At 37.7% G+C, this 24,029-nt stretch overlaps 1 protein-coding gene across 1 annotated transcript in view; it reads left to right on the top strand.

The window, feature by feature from the left end:
* The window catches only part of Vwde (von Willebrand factor D and EGF domains), a 65,488-nt gene extending 46,676 nt beyond the window's left edge, over positions 1 to 18,812 (top strand). The window contains 11 exon segments of the mRNA XM_005388152.1: positions 1,005 to 1,157; positions 3,472 to 3,567; positions 3,650 to 3,745; positions 4,905 to 5,000; positions 5,538 to 5,633; positions 6,807 to 6,902; positions 10,242 to 10,337; positions 10,431 to 10,526; positions 11,862 to 11,957; positions 14,613 to 14,716; positions 16,974 to 18,812. Coding sequence (XP_005388209.1) covers positions 1,005 to 1,157; positions 3,472 to 3,567; positions 3,650 to 3,745; positions 4,905 to 5,000; positions 5,538 to 5,633; positions 6,807 to 6,902; positions 10,242 to 10,337; positions 10,431 to 10,526; positions 11,862 to 11,957; positions 14,613 to 14,716; positions 16,974 to 16,988 — 1,040 coding nt within the window. The 3' untranslated portion in view covers positions 16,989 to 18,812.
* Positions 18,813 to 24,029: the final 5,217 nt, after the last annotated feature.

Genomic DNA, 24,029 nt, shown 5'->3' with positions numbered 1-24,029 from the left:
ATAAGTGGAGGTCACAAGTATGAGGAGCACAGTGCAGAAATATAAGAGGATTCTGTACTCTGTCAGCTGTTTGCATTTTCTCTTCAGTGTCCAATTCCTAACATTTACATCTTCTGCTCCTTGACAAACATCCCTCTTTTCCAAAGAGTCCTGTTTCCTCAATAATACATTTATCCGGTGAACTTGTAAACGGAGAGCAAATTGAACCAAATCCCATTACACGTGAATGACTAATGATTTCCTCACTTTGTCAGAGTAATGTGTGCATTTTAGGAAATTGCTTACTCTAATGGAAATTTTGGTTGCTTGTGGTTACTTAGTTTTATGAAAGGCAACCAAGTTGAAGAATATAAACATAAATAAGAAACACAATTCTTACTACTGAGGTTACTGCTCAGGGAAGGGGACCCATAAAAATCACCAGCATGAAAGACAAAGGGCTGTGGAAGAACTTGGAAGGACAAAACAGGTTGAGTGTGTAAGTGACAGTGAAGACAGGTCTGTGGGTTAGCTCGGGCTGGCACAGTGGAACACCACGGCCTGAGGGACTCCAGCAACAGAAATTTATTTTCTCACAGTTCTGGAGGCTGGAAGTTCAAGGTCGAGGTGATAATTTGGTTGGTTTGGGGTGAGAGCTTCTTCCTGGCTTGCAGATGGAGACCTTTCCTCTGCGTATGGGTGTCTGGTGTCTTCTCCTTTCCTTGCGTCAATAGTTCTCCTGGGCCAGGGCCCTGCTCTTCTGATTTCATGAAATCTTAAATAGCTTCTTAATGTCCTCGTCTATAAATACAGCCGCACTTAGGGTTGAGGTTTTAGTGTGTCAATTTTGAGGCACACAATTTCACACATAGCAGAGGGTTTCCTGAAGAGATGATATCCAAAGTGATTCTCTAAATTGCAAAAGAGCTCAATCTAAATGACATGTATATTATATGCTCTTACCCACGATGCTTTGGTTTTGTAAGAATTTTAACTCTGATTCTATTTTCATACGCGAATTATAGTTGAAACACTAATTTTAAATGAATTTACGACACAAACTGTGGTTATCACAGGATCTGACAAAGACGTAATTAATGAAGAGGGTACCAAACAAGGACAGAATCATGTTAAGCCAACAAACAGAAATGCCTCTATTAAGTAATACCCTTAGTTCAGCTCTAGTGAATATATTTTCAATTTTTTTTCCCCAAAATCAACATAATTATTCCTCAGGTATTTTTACTTTCAAAAAAATTATCAGAAGATTGTATGGTGCAGTTTAAAATTTATTCTTTTTCTTGCTAATCTATTGAATCCTTTGGCTTATGTTCTAGAACATTCATCCAGGTCACATAATGAATGAAGGATACATCATTTAAGGCAATTTCACAGAAGCTCATTCATCATTGTTCTTTAACTTTTATACTAGGTAACATTATGTGCTCTCCTGTCTACCCAAGTAGCTTATAATATCTTTGAAGGCAGGAACACTTTCAGAACTTTATACTCACAGCTTATAGCATGGCTCATAGTATAGTTGTAGCTGTAGATAGTGTAGTGTACTTGTAGACTCTAGTGAAGGAATGAATTACTTAATGCCAGATATTTGGGGGAGCAGATTAAAGTTACTGGCTAATCTATTTTTTTTTCTGCTTGTTTAGGTTTGAATGCTCAGGCACCATCAACAGAGAGTTCAATGATTGGTAGAAACATTACCCACAGTCCTGCCATTATCAAAAAGTTCTTGAACACAATGAACATCTCCTACCTGTCAGTAAAATCAGTTACAACTCAAATGGATAATTCCAAGATGGTTGCTTCTCCTCAGATAACAGATTATGAACATGTGGATCATGATCTCAGCACGAATACCAGTCTACATGAGTCAGACATTCCTCTGAACAGCAGTAACTCATTAACTGCTAATCCACATGGTTCCAGTGGTGAACTGAAAGATGTTAACCATAGCTCCATCCAAACAGAGGCAGGAGGCTACGATTCTCACATTAACGGCTTCTCCCAGGGTTACACACAATCTAAGGGTGACATGCTTGTGACCTCAGATACTGAAACAGTCACTATTCTGCCCGAAAAGTTTGGGTTAACCACAGTGTCAACTTGCGCTGACTCACCTTGCTTTCTGGGTGTTTCCTGCGTGCCAACCACAGATGGTCGCTTCCGATGTGGACGCTGCCCCTCGGGGTATTATGGAGATGGTATCCGTTGCAGAGGTACTATAAGCCTCCTTCACAAGGTGCAAATGAAACTGTAGTTCCAACTCAAGTGACTAAGAAGACAGGCTCTTCACTTGCTAATTTCTATTGATTTAATTTAGCTCACCATATTTTGAAAACAAAGTGGGCTTTCTGAGTTACTTTTTAAAATGCTAATATTACACACTATTAAAATTATATAATACATACTATATATATCATTTATGTCACATCACCCACCACTCTGCAAACCAAGTGTTCTTTTCTTTGTATAGAGAATAAGGCTTTGAGAGGCTATCCCTAAATAGCTAGAGATAAAACAAGGATATGAATATAGATCTGATTAGTATCTAGCCTGGTTCTTTTTAGTTCACAATATTTTAGTACTTTAAATGACTAATTCTGGAATCTTTATTTTTGTTTATATTTTGTATGTTTCTTTATCATTCTTCCAATTTGAAATGAACAAGTTTTGATTCATTTTCATTTTACATATATTGGTTACATCTTTTCACAACGATCTGCACTGATTTCCTGATACAAAGCCAGGTTGGATTTGAGGACATATAAGCTCTATATTTTGTTGCTGCTGTTATTGCTTTGCTACTCTGTTTTGTTTTGTGTTTTGGTTTGAGGACAAAATTAAGAAAGAAAGCTGTTGGAGCATTCCTGTGTTCCTACTGTTACCTGAGAAATGCAAACTAAAAAATCACCTAAGAAAGAAACTGTTGTAGGAATTTGAATAATAATTCTCAACACCTAAATGTTCATAATACAGAATTTCTTATTTTCAACAAATTTTAATGTTTCATGCATTTGAATTACCCGAGTGTTACACATTCAATGGACTAGATCAGGTAGTCTAAAGAATGTAAAGTTACTAGTTTATGAAGTTTTCTGGGCTTCTTACTCTTTGAAATTTTGAATGTTTCTGTCATTCATCAATATTTAGCTGACTGTATCTGAAACTTCATTTCCCTCTGAAAAAAGTATTTCATGCAATCCCACATGTGTTTAGCTGCTAAACAGTGTTACATATTATTATGAGAGTAGTTGTCATGTGCATACTTCCGAGTCTAGTAACCATTTTTCTGAGCCATTCTAATAGTAAAGCAAATATAAAGAAAAAAATTACTATATTTAAATGGTTAAATATAGTGGTTGCTTAATGCTATGTTTAACAAAGTCAAATTTAGGGAAAATTTAACCTTATTCTAACTAAAGTTGAGGAACCTGCATTTGATATAATTCGGCCATTTTTCTTTGATGTTTGCAGCCATTTGTAGACGTCCATGTGGAAAAAATAGGGTGTGTGTTGCACCAAATACATGCACATGTAAGCCTGGTTACGCCGGTTCTAACTGCCAAACTGGTAGGTACATCATTCGTTACTTTGTGTAAGGAGTTTTACCTGCTGTTTGCTATTTCTAAGCCATGGGGTCTGTTTTATACAGCTGTCTGTCAGCCTGCCTGCGGGAACCTTGGGAAGTGCGTTAAGCCTAACATCTGTGACTGTCGTCCAGGACACGGTGGAGCAACCTGTGAGGAAGGTGACAATTCAAACTGAAAATCGTCTCCTAGGCCTGAAATAAGACATTTTCCTTTTTAAATATGGTTTAAGATAGTTCACCTTTACTGTGTATGTATTAATTTGTATTCATTGATGTTGGCACAAGAGTCTGTGCTTTTTAAATATTTCCTTAAAAAGTTTCAGAATTTTAAAAACTTAAATTTCAGAAATCTGAGCTCCAAAGAACAATGGTTTATCTTTGGTAAAGTCATTTTCCAAAATCAGTTTTTGAAACTTCGCCTGCCTGGCAAGCGCTAGGTCCTGAGTTCAATTCCCAGTACCAAAAAAAAAAAAAAAAAAGTGAAATTTAATTATGTTATCATAGCCTTACAAATTTTTTGTCCTTAACAAAAATATTCTTAATTATTAAATGATCTATCAAAAATTATTCCAGGAAATCATTAAATGTAAAATAATTAGAGTTTATAAGGTAACAAGAAAACTATAGTGATTTTTAAAGTACATTTATAGACCTATAAATAACATTGCTTTGGTTGACATAGTAAGTAAAAAATTTATGAAAGTTTTGTTATTTTAAAAAGTTTCTAAAGGAATATATTTTGAAGTGGTCCCCATAATTTTGAATAAAATGAGTTTTTTCAAATTCTTGGACCACAAGAAAACTACCAGTTAACAATTTAGGGTGAGGGGCTGGGGATTTAGCTCAGTGGCAAAAGCACCTGCCTGGCATGCGCAAGGTCGTGAGTTCGGTTCCCGGTACCGGAGAAAACCAAAAATAAAAACAATTTAGGGTGAACTAACAAAAATATTCATGATCAGTAACATATAAAATAACTATGGAAGCATAGAAAAATTCTTTTTGTAGAACAGGAATACATAAGCCCACCTTTGAAAAGACACCAACAGTTATATATTTCCATTCAATTATTCACAGTTCTTTTAAGTCTTTCACACACCTACATGAGTCATGTTGTCTAGGTTTCTTTTATAAACCAAAACATGTTGATCATTGGTGTTTTGGAAACGTGACTGCATTAATCCCATAGAACTAAACTGCATAATAGTGGAGGACTGAGATTGTTATAACCGTTCTTACCACAAGGCTTATTGGTTCTGTGCTTTGTAAATATAAGCTGATTTTAAATTAAGTTGTGATTTAATGATGTAATGTGTCACAGAACTTTGCAGCCCACCTTGCCAACATGGTGGCATGTGCTTGCCTGGCAATCTCTGCTCTTGTGCTTATGGCTTTGTCGGACCAAGGTGTGAAACAAGTAAGCAAAACTTTCCTTCTGCTTTGATGAGCTGATGACTTTCATGCTAAATGACATGAACCCAAACCTTACATTCTGATGACGGTCACCGCCCTCGATGGCACTTGGCGCAGCCATGGTGACCACCAGTACTAAGACGTAGAATTTTGTTCTCAGAATGATTCTCTTCTGCACTCTCACCATGATCTTTTCTTTGTGATAACAGGGACTCATATTTGTTCATTTGCATACAAATGTAGCTAATTTAATTTAAGATTGTTTTCTGCGGTAACATGATTTCCCCAAATGATCAATTCTTGTTTACTATTCTGCTCAACGATTTTCTACTTTCTTTATTATCTCTATTAAGAAGAATATAATTGAACATAAACACTGGAGACCATTTGAAGCCAAACTATCTAGTATGTTTTATTTTTCTTCCTGATCTTACTCATCGGCAGATGTGATGGGCAGTTAGAGGCTAGTGAGGTAATAGCCAACAATATGACCACTTCACACCTGATTTATGTTAATTTTATTTTTGTCCTATGATCGTAGTGGTTTGCAACAGACACTGTGAAAATGGAGGTGAATGTCTTGCACCCGATGTTTGCCAATGCAAGCCTGGCTGGTATGGACCCACCTGTAATACCGGTAAAATAAGAAATGCTTTCAATGAAATTGTCAAACTAAAAAATTTAAAATGTGCCAATGTTCAAAAGACTTATGCTTAAGAAAGAAAACTGATTTAACATGCCAAGTATGAAGCTGTCATTTCAAATCTTACATCTTTTTTTTTTTTTACCTTCTTGTATTGGTCCAATAGAATCTTATAGAATCTTACAGGATCTTTATTGTATATTTTCATCATAACACATTCTGTTTAATTATTTCTAAAGAATTCTGAGTTAACTGCACACAGATAATGTGATTCCACTTATTTATCACATTGTCTGGCTTCTTTAGCAGAATTCTTTGCAGTTTTCATGTTTAATTTAATTCAGTATTATCTAATGAATGAAAATTTAATTGAACATTTATAACTTGTCAATTATATAAAAAGAATAATGCAAAGGGAAAAAAGATGGACTGGTTTCTTGCCCTTGTTTCAAGTAGCACATCATTAGTGAAGAAGGAATAAAATACAGTTATTACAAAAAGAGACTATAAGGTTGGTTTATGATAAGTTATATAATGAATCACAATTCTTTGGAGGCAAAGAGAAATTAATTGCTAGTTGAATTTGGAAGAAAATAGTAATCTATGTGGATGTTGGAGAACTGGTAAAATCTAGGTTAAAAATAGAATGAGGAGTGCCTTTCAGTACAAAACAAAGGTCATGAAGCAAAAAGAAAGAATGTTTTAGAGTATGCAAGAGTCGGAGTGCTGTGTCCCTATCATATGTCGGAAGGCAATAAAGAGGTATGAACGGACACATGTGTCTGAGCTGGTTACAAACCGTTCCGGTAGTGTTACTGAATTCAAGTCTTCTCTTGCAGTCTTTTTTCGTCTTACCCATGGCTTTCTGATTTCTATACACACAGTCCACGTTCTGTATAAGTCATGCGCACAAACCAGTTACGGTACTGGAGCCCTCCTCTCAACACTCTGAGTATATTATTTGTAAACTTAATAAACACACTTTGAAAGCAGTTCCTCAGCTACTTTCTCTCTCTTATTTGGCAAAGTCAAATTAATTATAGGTTATGGGTTTTACTTGCAGTAAAAATAAAATATTTTTTTGTTATGAGGCAGTTTTACTTCTGTTCAACTTTCATATCTAAAATATAAAATATTAATAATTTCTTTATTTCACGCTGTTCCCAGCTTTGTGTGATCCTGTTTGCCTCAATGGTGGTTCCTGTTACAAGCCAAACACTTGCCTCTGTCCAAATGGATTCTTTGGTGCGCGCTGTCAGAATGGTAATTATTCTTCATTTAGAAGTAAAATAGGGAAATGAGATGCTAGACCACAATAGAGTTTTGAGCGAACACAAGACGAGTTTCAGAGTGGAAGGTGCTGTTTATTTTTTGGCCTCTACTTCTTATTGACATTGCAGATAGGGTCACAAATGGCTATGTCGTACACATGTATCAACGTTATCATGTAGGTAGTGATTATTTATCTCACTGCGTTCGGCTGATCACTTTGGGATTTGTCCGTACAAGATGAAAAATGTAAGCAAAGTTCTAATTGTAATGAAATAGAGGCAGTTTTGTTGTCTTCACAGCAAAAAAATGTTTGATCTGTGATCAGTCGACTATCTGTTTTTATCCCATAATCTCTGTAGTTTCATTAAACATTTATGAAGAGTCATCTACGCATAACACTATGCAAAATTATATGGGGACGTCCAGACGCACTGTTTTCCCCTTTGTGGCCCATTATTTTTTTTTGTGGGTACCGGGAATCAAACTCAGGATCTTGCACTTGCCAGGCAGGCGCTTGTGCCGCTGAGCTGCATCCCCAGCCCAGTGGCCCATTATTTTAATACCATCGTCTGTACAATAAATGCTAACTGACTTCCTCAGAATAATGGCAGTGTCGGAGCCAGTTTGCAGAATGGAAAGAACTGAAGACTAAGTTAAGGCAAATCTTAGCAATAAGGAGACAGCCTGAGTCCATCTGAAGAATGATTATAATTTAGTGTTGAGTGAGAAAGTAGGAGGAAAGTGAAGTCTACATCTGTCATTGTGCTTCGCTAGGGGAAGGACACAGGAAGCAAAGTTCTCAAAAAACATACGTTGGCTGTGTGACTGGACAGAGAAAGGATTCTCTGAAATTAAGTTGAGCTTAAACTTTTCTACCAAACACTTCTTTTTAAAGGCCCAAGAAACAGGTTGCTGTGAGAAGGGAGTAGATTTTGGTAATTTGTCTCCACAGCTTGCTAGCCAGCCTAGAGTTTGGAAACTTGCTGTGAGTAGCAAGGCCTAAGAATTCAGGTTTTCGAGTTTGATGTAGACAGTGTTAGATCACAACCCCTTGAAAGCCCAAATGAGAGGAAAGGAAGTTGGCGCACGTATGAAAACCACATAAATAAAATTAGAGTGCATTTAAAAGTAAGTAGGAGGGACATACTCTGTGTGTACTATAGAACTTCAAAGGAAAAAGAAGTTGAACTAAAACCACAATAAGGTTAAACTACCTTTCAATAACAAAACTTAAAATGTATAGCTGAAGAAATATATAAATATACCTTCTAATTTCCTTCATCCCTTCAAATCCTTGACACCTTAGCTCACTTTGGAGTTTGTTAGTTTTGCCTCTGGGTCCTGTAGAATCCTGTGTGAGAGTCTGTTTTCTCCTAAAACTCCTGTGATTCTGGGTAGATGACAAAATCCAAATTTTATGCCCTTTATATTTATTATTTTAATTTTGTAGATTTTTTGGTGTAAATGTAATGTTTGTCTCTACTTTCACACCTTTATGAATGATTATTACATAAACTTACCTGCCACAAGCATTAAATTTCGAACCATAGGCATTTGTTATGGTATTGGTCATGGAAAGAATTTTTTTTTTGCTACATATAAATCATCTTAAATTGTGTAAAGAATAAGGAGTATAACATATCAAAGCATTTCAGTACTAATAAAAAGTAAGGTGTACCTCTGTTTGTAATCGTCCGAGTGGAGGTGTTTTATTAGTCGGTGTTCAAAATCTCAGTGGCCAGCCGCAAGCATTTATTTCCATTGTACAAACACCCTACAGGTTGGTGGACTGGACTCTAGAGTGTTTCACCTGTCTGTCTGTCTCTGTAGGCCGAATGTACATGGGCACGACATTCTCAAGCTAAGAGAAGCAAGCAAGAAGCCCAAACAAACTACCCTGTATGTACAGAGCTTCTTCTTGCATTTTGTCAACTCACAGCCCTTTGGTCAGAACCAATCATAGGACAAAGAATAGTAACAATTTTATGAGGAAATAAACTCCACCTGCAGTGGAGTGGAGGTGACACCAAGTCAAATGGCAAAGAACATGAATGCAAAGAGTCAACCGGGAACAATAATCAATAATCCATCCTAACTTCACTTAATATAGAAACACACAAATCACTGTCACAGTTTTTTCCCTTTCTCTGTGAAGTTTGTTCAATAAGTGCATTATAAAAAGGCATCAATAAAACATTAGAGAAAGTGGGCTCAGTCATGAACCAAGGAAAGTGCAACTTAAAATAGGCATTATCCATTGCTAAAGCACCCAGTTACATTGTGTTTATAATGAAAGTGCTACATGATTTATATTTATGAATCCATCTGAAATCAGTAGATTGTTTTTTACAGTGTTTAGAAAATGAAGAAAGCAGCTGCTAATGGGAGTCAGTCTATCGAGCTCTGTTACTAAAACCTATTAATTTGAAATTCATTCTTGAAATACCAATACATCCATTTTAATATCACTTAGAGAGAAATTTTTAAAACTTTTAGACAGGTTTGCCTGTGTATTTTTTTTTAAAAAAATACTGCATTTAGAGGCCTGGGTGTAGCTCAGTGGTAGAGTGTCCAAGACCCTTGCTTCCTTCTCCAGCACTAAAAACAAAAACAAAACAAACAAGCAAACTGTTAATATTTAATGTTCATCTATGGAAGAAACATGAGCAACAATAATTCTCTTATGAAAATGGTAAATACTAACTTCTGAATTCTATAGAACAGAATTACATACACAGAGGATACTAGTAAGGTATATTGTGAATATCTAATAAATGTTCCAAATAGAGCTGAAGATTTATTGTTTAAAAAAAAATCTTTACCAAAAAGTCACAGGAAGTGGTCAAATAAAACTTCCTCATGACCTCAGTATGTATTCAAGAGTTAATTTAAAAGTATTTTTCTAATACTTTTCTGGCACCATGAGACAAAATAATTGAGATTTTTCTAATTTCTACTGGACAAATAAATTCTTACTTTGAGCTAGATTTTGACTTATTTCCAAGGCTTTTGTCCAGATCACTTCATGCTTTACTTCACAATATGATAAAACATAAATTACGGTTTATAATATGTGCACTGTGATAGCAAAGACTCCATTTATTGTGAATAGTCCGCCAATGCATTTCCAATGGTGCTAGCCCCCTAGCAGACCCTGTCTATAAGCACTGCATTTTATGATTAAGAAACAGTAGTTTCAATGAGCTGCGGTTGTGATGTTTTATGTCAGCAGCACACCTCTCTGCCTCCTGGCTCCGTCCATGACTGCAGTGTGCAGTGTGCCATAACTGAGTGCGGAATGTTTACACGCTGCTCCGTGTGTTCTTTTAGCTCTCTGCCGTCCTCCCTGCAAGAATGCTGGCCGCTGCGTGCGGAACAATGTGTGCGTCTGCCGTGAAGGATACACTGGTGGGAGGTGCCAAAAAAGTAAGACACCGCCGAACTTACTTACCAACTGCAGGTTAAGCGATCCCAAAGTTGTCGCTGTTTAAGAGCTGATGTCCCATCCTTTCCCCTAAGGCGTCTGTGATCCTATGTGCATGAATGGAGGAAAATGTGTGGGACCAAACATTTGCTCCTGTCCTTCTGGCTGGAGTGGGAAATGGTGCAGTACACGTAAGAATCCTCTTCTTCTCCTCCTCCTCCTCCTCCTGCTCCTCCTGCTCCTCCTGCTCCTCTTGCTCCTCCTGCTCCTCCTGCTCCTCCTCCTCCTCCGCCTCCTCCTTCTTCTTCTTCCTCTTCTTTTTCTTCTTTCTCTTTTTGAGACAGGGTCTTGCTATGCAGTTCAGGCTGGCCTTGAGCTCACTTTGTAGCCCAGTCTGGCCTCAAACTCACAAAGATCCTCCTGCCTCAGCCTCCTGCGTGCTGTGATTACAGGCCTGCACCACCACGCCTGGCTTTTAATGTTTTGTGGGTTTTTTGTCTGTTTGTTTTGAGGAATACTCTTAAAATGCTAAACGCTAAGTGACAAGTGGCAGGCGCTCAGGTTAAACATCACATTCACATGCGTTCTCTTATACAACAAACCTAAAGTATAAATAATTTAAAGAGCAAAATGGAAGGGGGGTAGGAAATAGGGAGACAGACAACGTGGGATGGGAGTGGGATCTGGGAACAGGAGGAGAAAAGCTGGAGCAGGGGAGGGGAAGTAAAAGGACCAGGGTGTGTTACGTGGATGTGCTAATTCCCCTATGATGTATCACAAACATACACTAACAAGAGGAAAAAGTCCCAGGACCGACGTCTTTGGAGAGACTGTCAAACAGGAGTTAAGGCTGCAGTGTTTTCCTCGCTTTCATTTGTTTCTTCGTTTTAATTCTGGCTTATTTAGTCCTGCTTTAGAAGGCATCTCTTTGACATAGACAGAAAAGGCAAAGTTCCTGAAATGATTTTTTCACATTAGCAGAGGGAGAGAGTACATTGCATTTTCTAGTTTTTCAGCTACATTTGCCCCAGATTAAAACAAAACCAACCAAACAAACAAAAACACCTTAAATTCTGTTCTCTTAACCTGAAACAGAGGTCAGAAGGTTTGAAAAGTTCCTAATGCACTGACCTCAACCCAGTGCTCAGGCCTTTCTCAGCTGGGGTGCCACTGCTTTCCGGTTAGTTTCTGAGCTGTAGCAATTCTCATTCTCCCTTTCCAGAAAGTTATCATTTAAAATAAGCAACAGTTGTAGTGTGTAGATCGAGGTGGAAAAATGAGAAGCAAACGTGGCTGCTTCCAACCATTCAAAACACTTACAGCACAATGTATCCAAACAGCGGCTTGTGCAAACTTCTAATTTACATTTTCTAAGAGTGCTGTAAGCTGATTTTGATACACTGTGAAGGGAAAAGATCCTGTAATCATAGGCTTTTAACATTTTCTCTGTAATGAAGTTTTTGTGGTCTGTGACAGGATTTGACGTTTAATTTAAAATGTTAACTTGTTTGTATTTCTGTGCACAGCTGTCTGCTTTCAGAAATGCAGAAATGGTGGTGAATGTGTCGCTCCCGGCGTCTGCCACTGTCCTCCCGCCTGGGAAGGAGCGCAGTGTCAAATCCGTGAGTTCACAGATCTTCTTTCCATTATATAGTCTGACTCTGAACGTGTTATAGTCATTAAAGTATAACCTTAAGAGAAAACCATAGTGGGAAAAGCTTTAGCATGCTGATCCTTTTAAAACACAGGTTTAACAGCTAGGCGTGGTGGCGCACGCCTATAATCCCAGCACTCAGGAAGGCTGAGACAGGAGGATCCTTGTGAGTTTGAGGCCAGCCTGAACTGCATAGTGAGACCCTGTCTCAAAAAAAAAAAGTTTAAAAATAAAAATAAATCTTAACAATTTTTATATCCATTTATAAAAGAGAAAGTGTGACATAATATACTAATTCTTATAAGATCATTTCAAATTACACTCAATGGTTTGCCAATGAAATTTCTTCAGGAAGGCCAAATGAGGTTTTAAAATGCAGAAGTTTAAATACTATTTAATATAATGCATACTTATCCTGGAAACTTAGAAAATATGGAAGAATCGAAAAAATTAACCACCTCAAATTTTATCACCCAAAATTGATTTCTGTTACTTCTTTGGTATTTATATATTTCCATCCAGTTGTACATGCAGATTTCTTTATAAATAAATCCCAAGGTATATAGGAAAATGAATTTTTTTTTCAGTCTTTTTGAGACAGGGTCTCGCTATGCAGTTCAGGCTGGCCTTGAGCTCACTTTGTAGCCCAGGCTGGCCTCAAACTCCCAACGATCCTCCTGCCTCAGCCTCCTGAGTGCTAGGATTACAGGCGTGCACCACCACACCCGGCGGAAAATAAAATTTTATAAAATTCTGAAATTTATGAAAACCTGAAATACCATGTTTGTGTTAACAAAGATTAACTTAACAGGAAAAAGTTTAAATCCTCTAAGAATATTTTCAGATAACCAGTAATTATATAAGCCTAAAATTGCTGGAAAAGTGCACCGAGATTTAGCTGCAAGCGACAGTATCTTTTTACCAAAAACACATACCTTCCCTTGCTGTCTATAATCACCCTGTTGCTTTCATGCATCAGAAATTTTGCAAATAGTTTTCATGACTCTTAGATATTATTTTATGTATTCTATCAGTAATTGCTATTCTAATTTATATGTTTCTTATCCTACAAAAGTATATCAAAGTGCTATTAAGTGTCAGTAGTTACATAAGAAATAGATAATTCTGATCAGAAGCTAGAAGTGTAAAATGCTAGAATGACAAAACTGTGAACCTCACCCTGTGCTGCTTCTGAACTCACTGGACTGACTGTGAGGGAGAGCGGTGAAAATGCTCAGAGCACATGAACGTGGAAATGTACTCCAGTGGTTTGTGGATCGAGGTCTCTGAACTGGGAAATCTGTTGCCACACACCGCAGCACCTTTAGTCATATGACTAAAAAATTTAAGTCCTCAAATGGTTTGATTCCGAGTGTACGCCAACTGTCCTATACATTGACTGTAGTATCTAAACGGGTGGTTGACTGCCATCTCCTGGGAAGTCGGTGTAATAGCTATTCAAATGTACGGCGTCTGTCTTGGTGCATAATTAATTAGCTATGGAGCGCTTGTGCATTATACAGCTTGCCCAACCGTATATAGCATCCCTGATAAAAACACAGCCTGCCGGTGCTGTGTTTGTGTCAAAGGAAATATTATTCCCGAATTGTGAAAGCTTCCAATATTAGACACTGAAGCAGTATCACTCCCTTGAAAAATAACTGTTGTATATAATTTTATAACATATTAATTTTCATTAAATAGTACATGAAAACATTCACCATGTCCTAGAAAACCATAATTTTAAGCAATACAGTAACGTTCTCAATATAGGTACCATAATTCACTTGACCTGTCTGTTCAAGTTTAGTTATTTACAAAGTGTGACTATAAGTAATACAAGCTTTTTCTTTGTATAGGTAGATGATACTAAGACTGAGAGATAGATATTGAGATAGGTATAGGAATTTTTCCAAAGACAGAAATTCCAAAGAAGATCTAGCACAGTGTGAATATGTTTAAGAAAGTTTCGAGCAAAGTGGTTTCACATGAAACTATCACTAGTAATATTGGTTATAGTTGACTCTTTTTTCATATGTAAAACCAGCCATGATTGGCTTTTAAGTTTTTGCTAAGTTATTCAAAAGAAAATTGTAAACATTATCTTTTGTCACTCATTTGAACTTCTCTTGAAAAAGAAAGCTATACTTGAAGTACTTTAAAATGTAGCCAGTAAAATTTTGATTTCCTTTAATACTATCTTTATAAAATTGTAAAAATATTGTCTGAGTTATTTTGGGGGGGTCTGTGTGATCTAAAAGACGAGAGTGCATAGATTTGATCAACCATGAATAGTTCATTAACATTTGTTTTTTAAACCTGTTTCTTTTCTACCGTAATGCAACTACTAGAAAATTTAAAGTTACATGTGTAGCTCACATTAGTTTTCTTTTTTATGGTCAGTGAACATTTTATTTTTTAACTGACACATAGAAATTGTACATATTTATGGTGAATCATGTGATGTTTTAATATATGTATATATCCTGCATTGTAACAGTTTCCTATAACTGTGTTAATGGTCATCTATAAAATCAACTGAATAGCTTCAGACCACTGGAACAAAATACATCAAAGCTTTCGATGTCAAATAGTGATACTCGTAAAACTTTATGCATTGCAGCAGTTTGTAATCCCCAGTGCCTTCACGGAGGAGGATGTGCATTTCCCAATGTCTGTTTTTGTCGCCCTGGATATTCTGGAGTCAGATGTGAAAAGAAGATACAGGTATTTTAAGTTTTAAAGGGAAAATAAATACTGCCTAGTGACGTCTCAATATCTCTTCTACTTAGTAATTAACTCCTGTTAAGGTTTTATTTCCAACATAAAAAGTGGAATTTTTAAGACTGACTTTTACATTTAAGAGTTACTTTTAAAACTGAAAAATATCTTTCCACTTTTGTCTTAATTATATTATTATACAAAATTTTGATGTGCACTTAAAGAATTTCAGTGTATACACACACAGTACAACAGATCGCTCGGAAATGTCTTAAAGTTATATCTATACACTTTTTATATCTATACACTTTTTATATCTATACACTTTTTATTTTAAAAACGGGTTTTATGCTATTTAGCACTTCAAATGGTCCACAGATCATGCATATCAAAGTTTCCTGGAGAACCATAATTTGAAAATTGGTAAGAAGTTTTCTTCTTAAAACTGGACCACTTTGGCTTAGAAATAAAACGGATTTATGTGTGTTTTTCTCCTATCACTGGCTTTCATCTTTGAAGGCTATGTCCCTCATTTTGAAAATCACAGTTTTGCAATAGGGCTATGGTTTGAAAATCAAAGAACAAAAGTTGCAGAGTACTTATGTGATTAGATATTATTTGCAAAAGATAAAAACAAAAGCTTAACCTCTCTGGGTTTGAAGACATGGCAGATATATAATACTTTAATTTTATTTGAGCTTTCTCTGGCTCAGAAAATCTTATGACCTCAAGAACTTTCATCTTTGACAGCACTAAACTAGATTGCTTCTCCATATTTATTTATCAGCTGAATCCTTACATGACCAGTAGTAGATTGCCCGCATCCCCATTAATACTGCTTGTGATAGTGCATCTGGAGTCATACAAAAATAACAAGAACAGAAGGTCATGGGAAGGACACTGTCCTGAAAACGCTTCCTGCTTTACTAAAACTTGATCTCCCGCACTCTTACCTTGAGAATGACTTTATTCTGTTGTTCACTGGTGCCATCAACTTACTTGCTCGGGATATTTCTTTGGTTCTTAAATACAAATTAAACCAAGTGTGGTGGCACATACCTGTAATCCCAGCCCTTGGGAGGCTGAGGCAGGGGGATTGCCAGGAGTTTGGGGTCAGCCTGAACTATATAGTGAGAACCTGTCTCAAATAAAATAAAATTAAATTAAATTTTTAAAATTTCTCTTTAGCATAAAAAAAAAGGCATTTATGGGAATGCCTTCTCCAGAACCTTCTCCAGTGCCTTCCGTTGTCCCGCTTGCCCCTAGCTCTCCAAAGGAGCATTCGGGCTGCTTCATCAATCTCTGGCCTCTCTTCTAGTCCCTTGAGCTTATGGGTTAAAATGGAAACAGAAGGCACTCATTGGATTGTTAGAATTTTCATAAAATAGAGAATTACTGGCTAGAGACAAAAGCCACAGAACAAGAGGAAAACAGGCAAGAAAAGAAAGAGGTGTTAAAGGTGGGGGGTTGGCAAAAAGCTCTGAGAAGAATCATAACCTGCTGTAGCTTCTGCACACACTGACCATTGGCCTTGCTAGTTGTTCTCTGTGATTTTAAGCAAGTTATTTAAGTCCTCTGAACTTCACTTTGTTTACGTGCAATGTGGGAGTAAATGTAGCAACAAATATCTGTGGAGTTTCTAGAATAGCACCTGGGATATAGCAAGCACTGTGTAAAAGTTTTTATTTATTGTATAAAACAGAGGTATATAGAGACATGGAGAAAGGATAGAGAACAAAACTTGAGAGAAAGGGCGCAGTGCATTCTGAATATCTACAGCCCTTCCAAAGGATCTGAGAAAAAAGTTCATTGGTTTTATTACGTGTGAATGTTTCTTAAAGGTAATGCTTTGCTGAGATCACATTTTTTGCTTTTTATTTAGGGCTTTTTTGGCCTTTTTGAGACAGGATCTCGCTATGCAGTTCAGGCTGGCCTTGAACTCACTTTGTAGCCCAGGCTGGCCTCAAACTCGAGCAGTGACCCTCCTGCCTCAGCCTCCCAAGTGCTGGGATTACAGGCTTACACCACTCCGTCTGGTTGTGGGATCACATATTTTGCAAGCTTTATTCAGTCACAGCTGCTTTGATGTTTGAGTATGATCTTGACTGGGTGACATTTTTAGGAAAACAGTACAGAATGGAGTGGCGAACAGTCAAAAGAGCTTTAGGTACAGTGTCATAGGGAGAGAGAAAGGAGATAATGAACAAGGATGAAAAGATTTTCTGCAGTTCAGTGAAACTTCATTTCTTTCTTCCTTCTACAGCTAAAACATCCCTGAGTAACTTGAAGTGTGTGAACTACTGGCCTATATCATAAAAACTGAAACTTCTTAATTCAGAAAAGAACCGAAGATAACTCTGGAAGTATATTTGAGCATCACTTTAAAAACGTTTTAAAGGTGAAAGAAACCAATCGACTATCAAATGATCTCAGGTGTTCCTCATTAGAGAAAAGCAAGAAAGACCTCCACATAATCCAAATTGGACTTCACAGTGTGATTTGATGTTTCCGTAGTGAGATGATGTATCTAGCATTCCTTCATTCACACTGTTTAATAAACTGAATGTTTTCTCAATCCTGTGACTACACTGCGTTGTATCCTGATTTGTATCAAGAGAAATCAGGAACCCACTTGATAATGTCTCCCAAATATACAGTGTGTGAAGCATAGCTAAGGCCTTGCAGGGCTGTTGTAAGAACTGGTGATGAGAATTCAGATGTGGAGGTCCAAAAACAGCTGTCAGAGACTGGAGGGGCTGATGCGGAAGCTTCCAGTCTAAAGCCCCAAGCAGGTACTCCTCAGGAGCTATCCTGGAGCTGCTTGAACAATACCTGAGAATCTTCACAGTCTGGCACCAGCTCTCTGAAGAAACGTGGGTCATTCACGAGCATGTGATAGGAAGTCCGGCCCATCTCTGCAGACACCTGTGAGGAAAATGACAACTCCTCCTCACTTCCTTCTTGGAACTCTCTAGGAGGTTCGTCTCATTGGCAAACTCTTGCACAGAGACCCTCTGTGAAGGGGATTTGCAGCAGGTCACCCAGAAACTATGGATAACACAGCTCCCAGCCTTAGGAAGATACAGAAGTGTTCTGTGTATTGCTGGGGAGGTAACACAAAACTGGCTAAAAGGTCTGTGTCTTACTGCTTTTGACTGTGTTCCGGAGATCCAAGCCATCACTTTACAGTAATAGAAATACTGTAGCATATTTAGTTCTGTCTCTTTTATTTTCTTCTAGTCTTTCTATTGCTTTGACCTGTACCATTCCTGGGCGAGGGGGAAGAAATGATGAACGTTTTGATTTTAGAAGACTCATTCAGTCATACTGTTTAGATGGGAAAAGAACCACGAAATACCTGTATTACCTTTCCCTTCTGTATTAGCTACTTCTCCATTCCTGGAGCAAAATACCTAAACCCACAGCTTAAAGAGGAGAGGTGTATTTCGGCACATCCTCAGAGGATTCATTGCATGGTCAGTTATTTCCAAGGCAGAAACAGCCCACTGGAAGCACATTGCAGAGGAAAGATGCTCTACCGGGGGAAGCAGAGAGAAACGAGAGGAGCTCAGGAGAGAGAGACTCCACACAGAGGCATGCCGCCAGTCACACCTCTATCAGCAGTCCATCTCTAACAGAACGTTTAGCTGTGAAATCATGGATGGATCAGTCCACTGATGACTACAGAGCCACCGTGACCCGAATCACCTTCTTATGAACGCTTATGAAACTTAGGAACACATGAGCTTTGGGGAGATGCTCTTTGGGAGCGTGAGCTGAAAGGGGATATTGGGAACCACACCCTTATCATTCCACTCTCTCACTTCCTGGCCTTGAGGTGAATAGTTTTATTCTGCCACATTAGTATCAAGATGTGCTGCCTCCCCACAAACCCCCAAATGTTAGGGTCAGTCAGGCAGCCTCCGGAACTGTGAGCGAAAGTAAACATTTTTCTCTCTTAAGTCGATAAATATCTGGTATTTGTTATAGTGGCAGAAAGTTTACTAGCAATAATCTATTTTGGTGTAGGAAGTGAGGGAAGTGGTGACAAAACTAAACCCTTCTACAAGAGAATTGGTTGACACAGTGAATTTTTTTTTGGGTACCAGGAATCGAACTCACGACCTCACGCTTGCCAGGCAGGCGCTGTGCTGCTGAGCTATATCGCCAGCCCAAGAATTGGTTGTAGATAATTAAAAATAACCATTATATTAGATGAATTGTTGAAAAGTAAGTGATGTCAACAGGAAATACACATACAACTCTCTGCTTCAGAAATACAAGTAGTTGTCAGAGTTACAAATCTTCTTTGTCCTGTTTCATATTTGACCTCAAATTTTTCAAAGCATTGTGTATCCATCCTAAATTATATAAATTTGTAAAACTCACTTTTTTCTTTTAAGCAGAAAGACTGAGTATTTCTTAGTCATATCTAAGCCATAGGCTAAATTAAGATATAATTGGTGTAAAATTACTTGTAAATTTGATAAGGAACTTTTAAGTATTAGCTTCTAATGTCAAAATTAAAGAGACCTTAACATTCCTTCATATTTATTGAATAGCAATTGTGATTATTAAAGAGAATATAATTAAAAGTTTCACTGATTTTTTTACCAAAAATTCAGAAATAGAAATGCAAAATAAGTATTGACTTAACATGCACTTAAATTTCTAAGATCTTGTGAAAACCTGTGTACTACAAATGGAAAAAACATTATAGATAAAAATGAATAATTGGAATCAAAATTATAGCTATGAAAATAATCATGGTTTTTACATCAGATTCTCTGCCAACTTTTCTTAGTATTGAACAGCAATTTTATTGTCCCATTAAATTTATTTTATGCAACTTTTTACAGTTGAAAAGTTATAATTGCTCAAGAATATATTTTGTTATACCTAAACTAGTATGTTAAAATTTTCACAAACAATTTTTGTAACAGAATTCTCCAGGGAGAGAATCCATTTATAATATGTTCAATGACCTATAAATACTAATAGTGAAGAAACCTTATAGATTTTGTGTAAAGTTACTTATGAAAGCTAATGACTCATGCAAATGAAATTATTGATTTTAAAATATAGTGAAATTTACAAAAGAAAGTAATTTAGTAAACTTATGGGAATGAAATTAACTTTTTTGCTTATTTCTTGGTGATAGTTTTCCATCTATTAAAATATTTTATTTAAAACCTGTGTAGAAAATATTTTTAAAATAATGAGTGGTTCAGAATTTGAGCACAAGTTACTTTAAACTGTGTTTTTTCTTAAGGGTACCTTATAAATAATCTTTCAAAAATAATTTAGATCCAAAACCTCCCTTCATTAATATGCTTGGCCATTTTTTATTCATGTTACCATTAAAACAAAATGTTTATGTTACTAAGAATTCCTGTCTTTTCACTGACCCTCTGTGTAAAATACATTTCTCCCTTTTTAAAATGTTCCTACAACTGGAAGTACAGCTCAGTGGTAGAGTGCTTGGATCAACAGCACTACAAAGGAGGAAAAAATCTGGTAAACCTTATTTAAAATATCACAAACTTTTCCATACAGTGATGCATTTATCTTATTTTTATATCCGTAAATTACAAACTTTAAAATTTCAGATTAACTTTGTTTGGAGATATTTTGGCTCATAATGGAAACATAGATGCATTGTATATAATATAATTTTATAAAGCGCTATATGCAGTTGTTAAAAATATTTATGTCCTTGAGTTTAAACTGTGTGTATCTATATTAGCTCGGTGTACACTCTGTGCTGCCTTTGCTGGGATATCAGACATGACATCTAGAATTTACAGGAGCAGAGGTTCGACTTGACTCCTGATTTCAGAGGGTTCAGGCCATTTTCAGCTGGCTGCATGGCTGAAACACCCTGGCTGAAGGGTATGAGCAAGCAAAGATGCTTCGTTCATGGCGGTGGGAGGAAGAGCAGGGGAACAGTGACAGAAAGGAAGAGGCAAGAGATGATCTGGAGGTGCAACTCGATGGCTCAGCCAAACTCACCCAGAAGTACATTTCATTAATCCTCTGAAGGGTCTAAAGCTAGTCCAATTGATGGGCTACTTTAACCATTGCAGCCCACCCCTTGTCACCATGAAATCCAGACATATCTCCTTAAACTATGCTTAATCTTAAGTAAACACAAGGTCATAATTCCACCTACATAACACAACTATCCTGCATGCAGTCAAACCATCCAGAGAGCTTTGGTGACCCTACTCCTATGGTCATGCTGGCTGCAGCCCACATGATATTTCCTTGGGCTGGCTCTGCTCACAGCCTGCAATATTCCTCAGCAGCTGTTTCCTGTTCCTGGCATCTCCAACTTCCTTGGGTCTCGAAGGCACTTTTGGTTTCAGACCCACAGTTTATACATTGTTCTCTTAGACCTCCTTGCCTGCCCTCTAAGGCCTTTGAAATTTGGGAGAAGGTCTTTATGACCTTGCAACTCTTACATGCCTGTAAAACAAGCATAATGTGGATGATGCCAAGGTCTGCAGCCAGCTTGAGTAGTAGCTGGGTCCCCTTGAATCACGGCTGCAGAGGCCTCCAGGTACCTGACTGACAGCACAGTTAAATGTATTCTGTGGAGTCAATTTCTTAGTCTTTCTCCAGAATGGGCCCAGGTGCTCTCTCAAATGACAGGCTTATACTTTTTCAAACTTGAGCATGTTATGGTTTATATCTATGTGTCCCCCCAAAGCCTCAGGCACTCATAGGTGGGGCTTTTGGGAAGTGGTTAGATCATGGGTGTGTGACTCTTATTACTGAACTAGTCTACTGATGGTTTTATAGCAGGCTGTGATGCTATGAGGTGAAGCCTGGGGGGAATCGGTGGGTCACTGGGTGTGGCCTATATCCCTTCTTCCTTGATCCCTCTCTGCTTCTGCAATGAGCTCTTTCTCCTCTGCCATGACCCTCTGTTGTGCTACCCTGTCTTGGAGCCAGCCAACCATGGACTCAATCCCTATAAACTGTGAGCTAAATAAAGCTTTCCTCCTTTAAATTCTGGGTATCAGGTATTGTGTCTCATCAATGAGAAAAATAAGCATGGGGCATTGCTGATTTCTCAGATGCCTTCTTGTCATTGTTCAAAGTAACTAGTTTGTTTTTAATGGCACTAAGCTCTTTGGCAACCCCACTTCCTTTGACCTCAACTTTACACGTGGTTTCTTCTGGGCCAAATTTTAAGTTTTTCAAAACTTCTTCTTTTGGTTTTTGACTCCCATTCTCATATATCTGACTAAAAGTAGTCAATAGTACCCATGTCACTTCCTGAACATGAGGCTACCTTTCCTCAGTCAAGGTTTAACCCTTAAACTCAGCCTCCCACAAAGTCTCAGTACATGGGTGAAATGTAGACAATTTTTTTTTTTTTTGCCAGAATGTAGCACACATGGCTCTTGTCCATTCCCTGGTAGAATCCTGTTTCTGATGGAAACCTCATGAGACTGACCAGTGTGGCTGACATTCCAATCAGCAAACTGGTCTTCTGATCTCAGGCTTTGCTTACCGGATTGTGGAGTTTCTATAATCTGCATCCTGAAACCTTTCCAAATGCCTACTGCAGACTATTTCCAAAGGTTTCTGAACCTCATGTGCATATACGCTCATAACAACAGACCACTTCCTGTACCAATTTCTTGTATGAGCTTTCCTGTTGCAGGGACACAATACCTGACACCCACCGCTGACAGGAGCAGGGGTTTAATTTGGCTCATGGTTTGATATGCCATAGTAGACTGGCTCCAGGGCATGAATGCAAGGCTGAAGGGCATGGAGAAGAAGATGTTTAATTCATGGTGGCTGGGAAGCAGAGTAAGGAAATAGTGCCAGAAATGAAGGGGCAAGGGACCAGACATAGATCAGAGGTTCACACCTCCATTACCCGCCCAGACACATCCAGAAGTGTACTGTATTAATCTCTGGGCTGGTTCCCAAGCCAACCAACATGACAACCCCCATTAATCATCATCCAAAATTAGTATCATACTCTGAAAAGTAGGAAATTTAAGTGGAATACACTAATTCTTATATAATGAATACTGAATAGCAACATGATTGATACTTTCTCAGTCACCATTTGGCAGTGTTACCAGAGATATCAACTCGATTCTTGTTTATAGGGAAGTGAATTCTGACAAAGTCCTTAAAAATTGCATGTCACAATTTTTTGTCTGATGAAACAGATGAAATATTTGAAAAGAACGGTAAAACAGCTGTGCCGGTTTCATTGATATTTACTATTGAAAAAGAAACTTGTAAAACCTGCTCCCAAGTGATTTTCATTTTTCACAAGTCTGAGCTTTTAATTCCAGAAAGCAGTCTGCTTAAACTGACCTTGTTCACTAGTTCTTATCAGGTTTTTGGTTTTTTTTTCCCCTGGTTCTCAATTTGGCTCACAAAGACCACCACTTCACACACTTCCAACTTTTTCCTGAATGTGAAAATGACAGGAAGGAGCCTTGACATTCTCTTCTAATTAGTATGCAGTTGGAGTACGTTAGATTCATATCTATCCCTGACATTGAAGAGTAGGGAACTACCCTCGTTATCCCTACCTTTATTTTCTACCTTCATCCTGAGAGTCCTCCTTGGGTAGAAACTGACTTCCTTTTTCTCAGTTGGAGCCACCATGTTGAAGGATTGTTTGATTCAACTCAGTAGGAATGGTGGTTGGTGAAAAGGTTATGGCGATAGGAATAAGAAGTGAAGCTGAGGTGAACAGGAGCCTAGAAGCAGTTGAAGCAGGAGACACACTGTTTTCTGTCCTTGGCTTCTCTGTAAATCTATAGTTCTCTGTCCATTGCTGCTTTTCATTGATTTTTTTCAGTACCCAGTGTGACTACCGGATCTACCTCATGAATGATAAGTTCTGATAAGTGCCATCAATCAGCCCAAAAATTATATCATTTGGTTCAAAAGGAAAATCTTAATCAAGGAAAATCTAGGAGTGTGATGATCAGTCCGTACATTGAATAGGCTTGAGCTATAACTGTCCCAGGGCAATCGACCATAATCAAGGCTGAAGAGTTTAAGGGTGGGTGGATCCATCTGCTTATTAGACTGTGGGGAAGCTCATTTTCTGAGCTAAGCCCACAGCAGTTATAATACAGGATGTTCCCGGTATGCCAGGATGGTTTCCAGAGCTTGACATTTATAATATTGAAGTCAATTAAGACAGATAATTAGCCGAGAATGGGTTCCCCGCTATTTTGAGAAACTATGGTGATTCTTGAAAGACCATGATTATTCAGGAGGTGATTTTGTTTTTGCTTTCATTTTTAATTTATTTATATAAGTAAGGCAG

Source organism: Chinchilla lanigera, unplaced genomic scaffold, assembly GCF_000276665.1.
Source record: "Chinchilla lanigera isolate Chin_1 unplaced genomic scaffold, ChiLan1.0 scaffold00031, whole genome shotgun sequence".
Lineage (NCBI taxonomy): Eukaryota > Metazoa > Chordata > Mammalia > Rodentia > Chinchillidae > Chinchilla > Chinchilla lanigera.
Note: the sequence above shows the minus strand (reverse complement) of the source record. Positions and strands in the feature narration are given on the sequence as shown.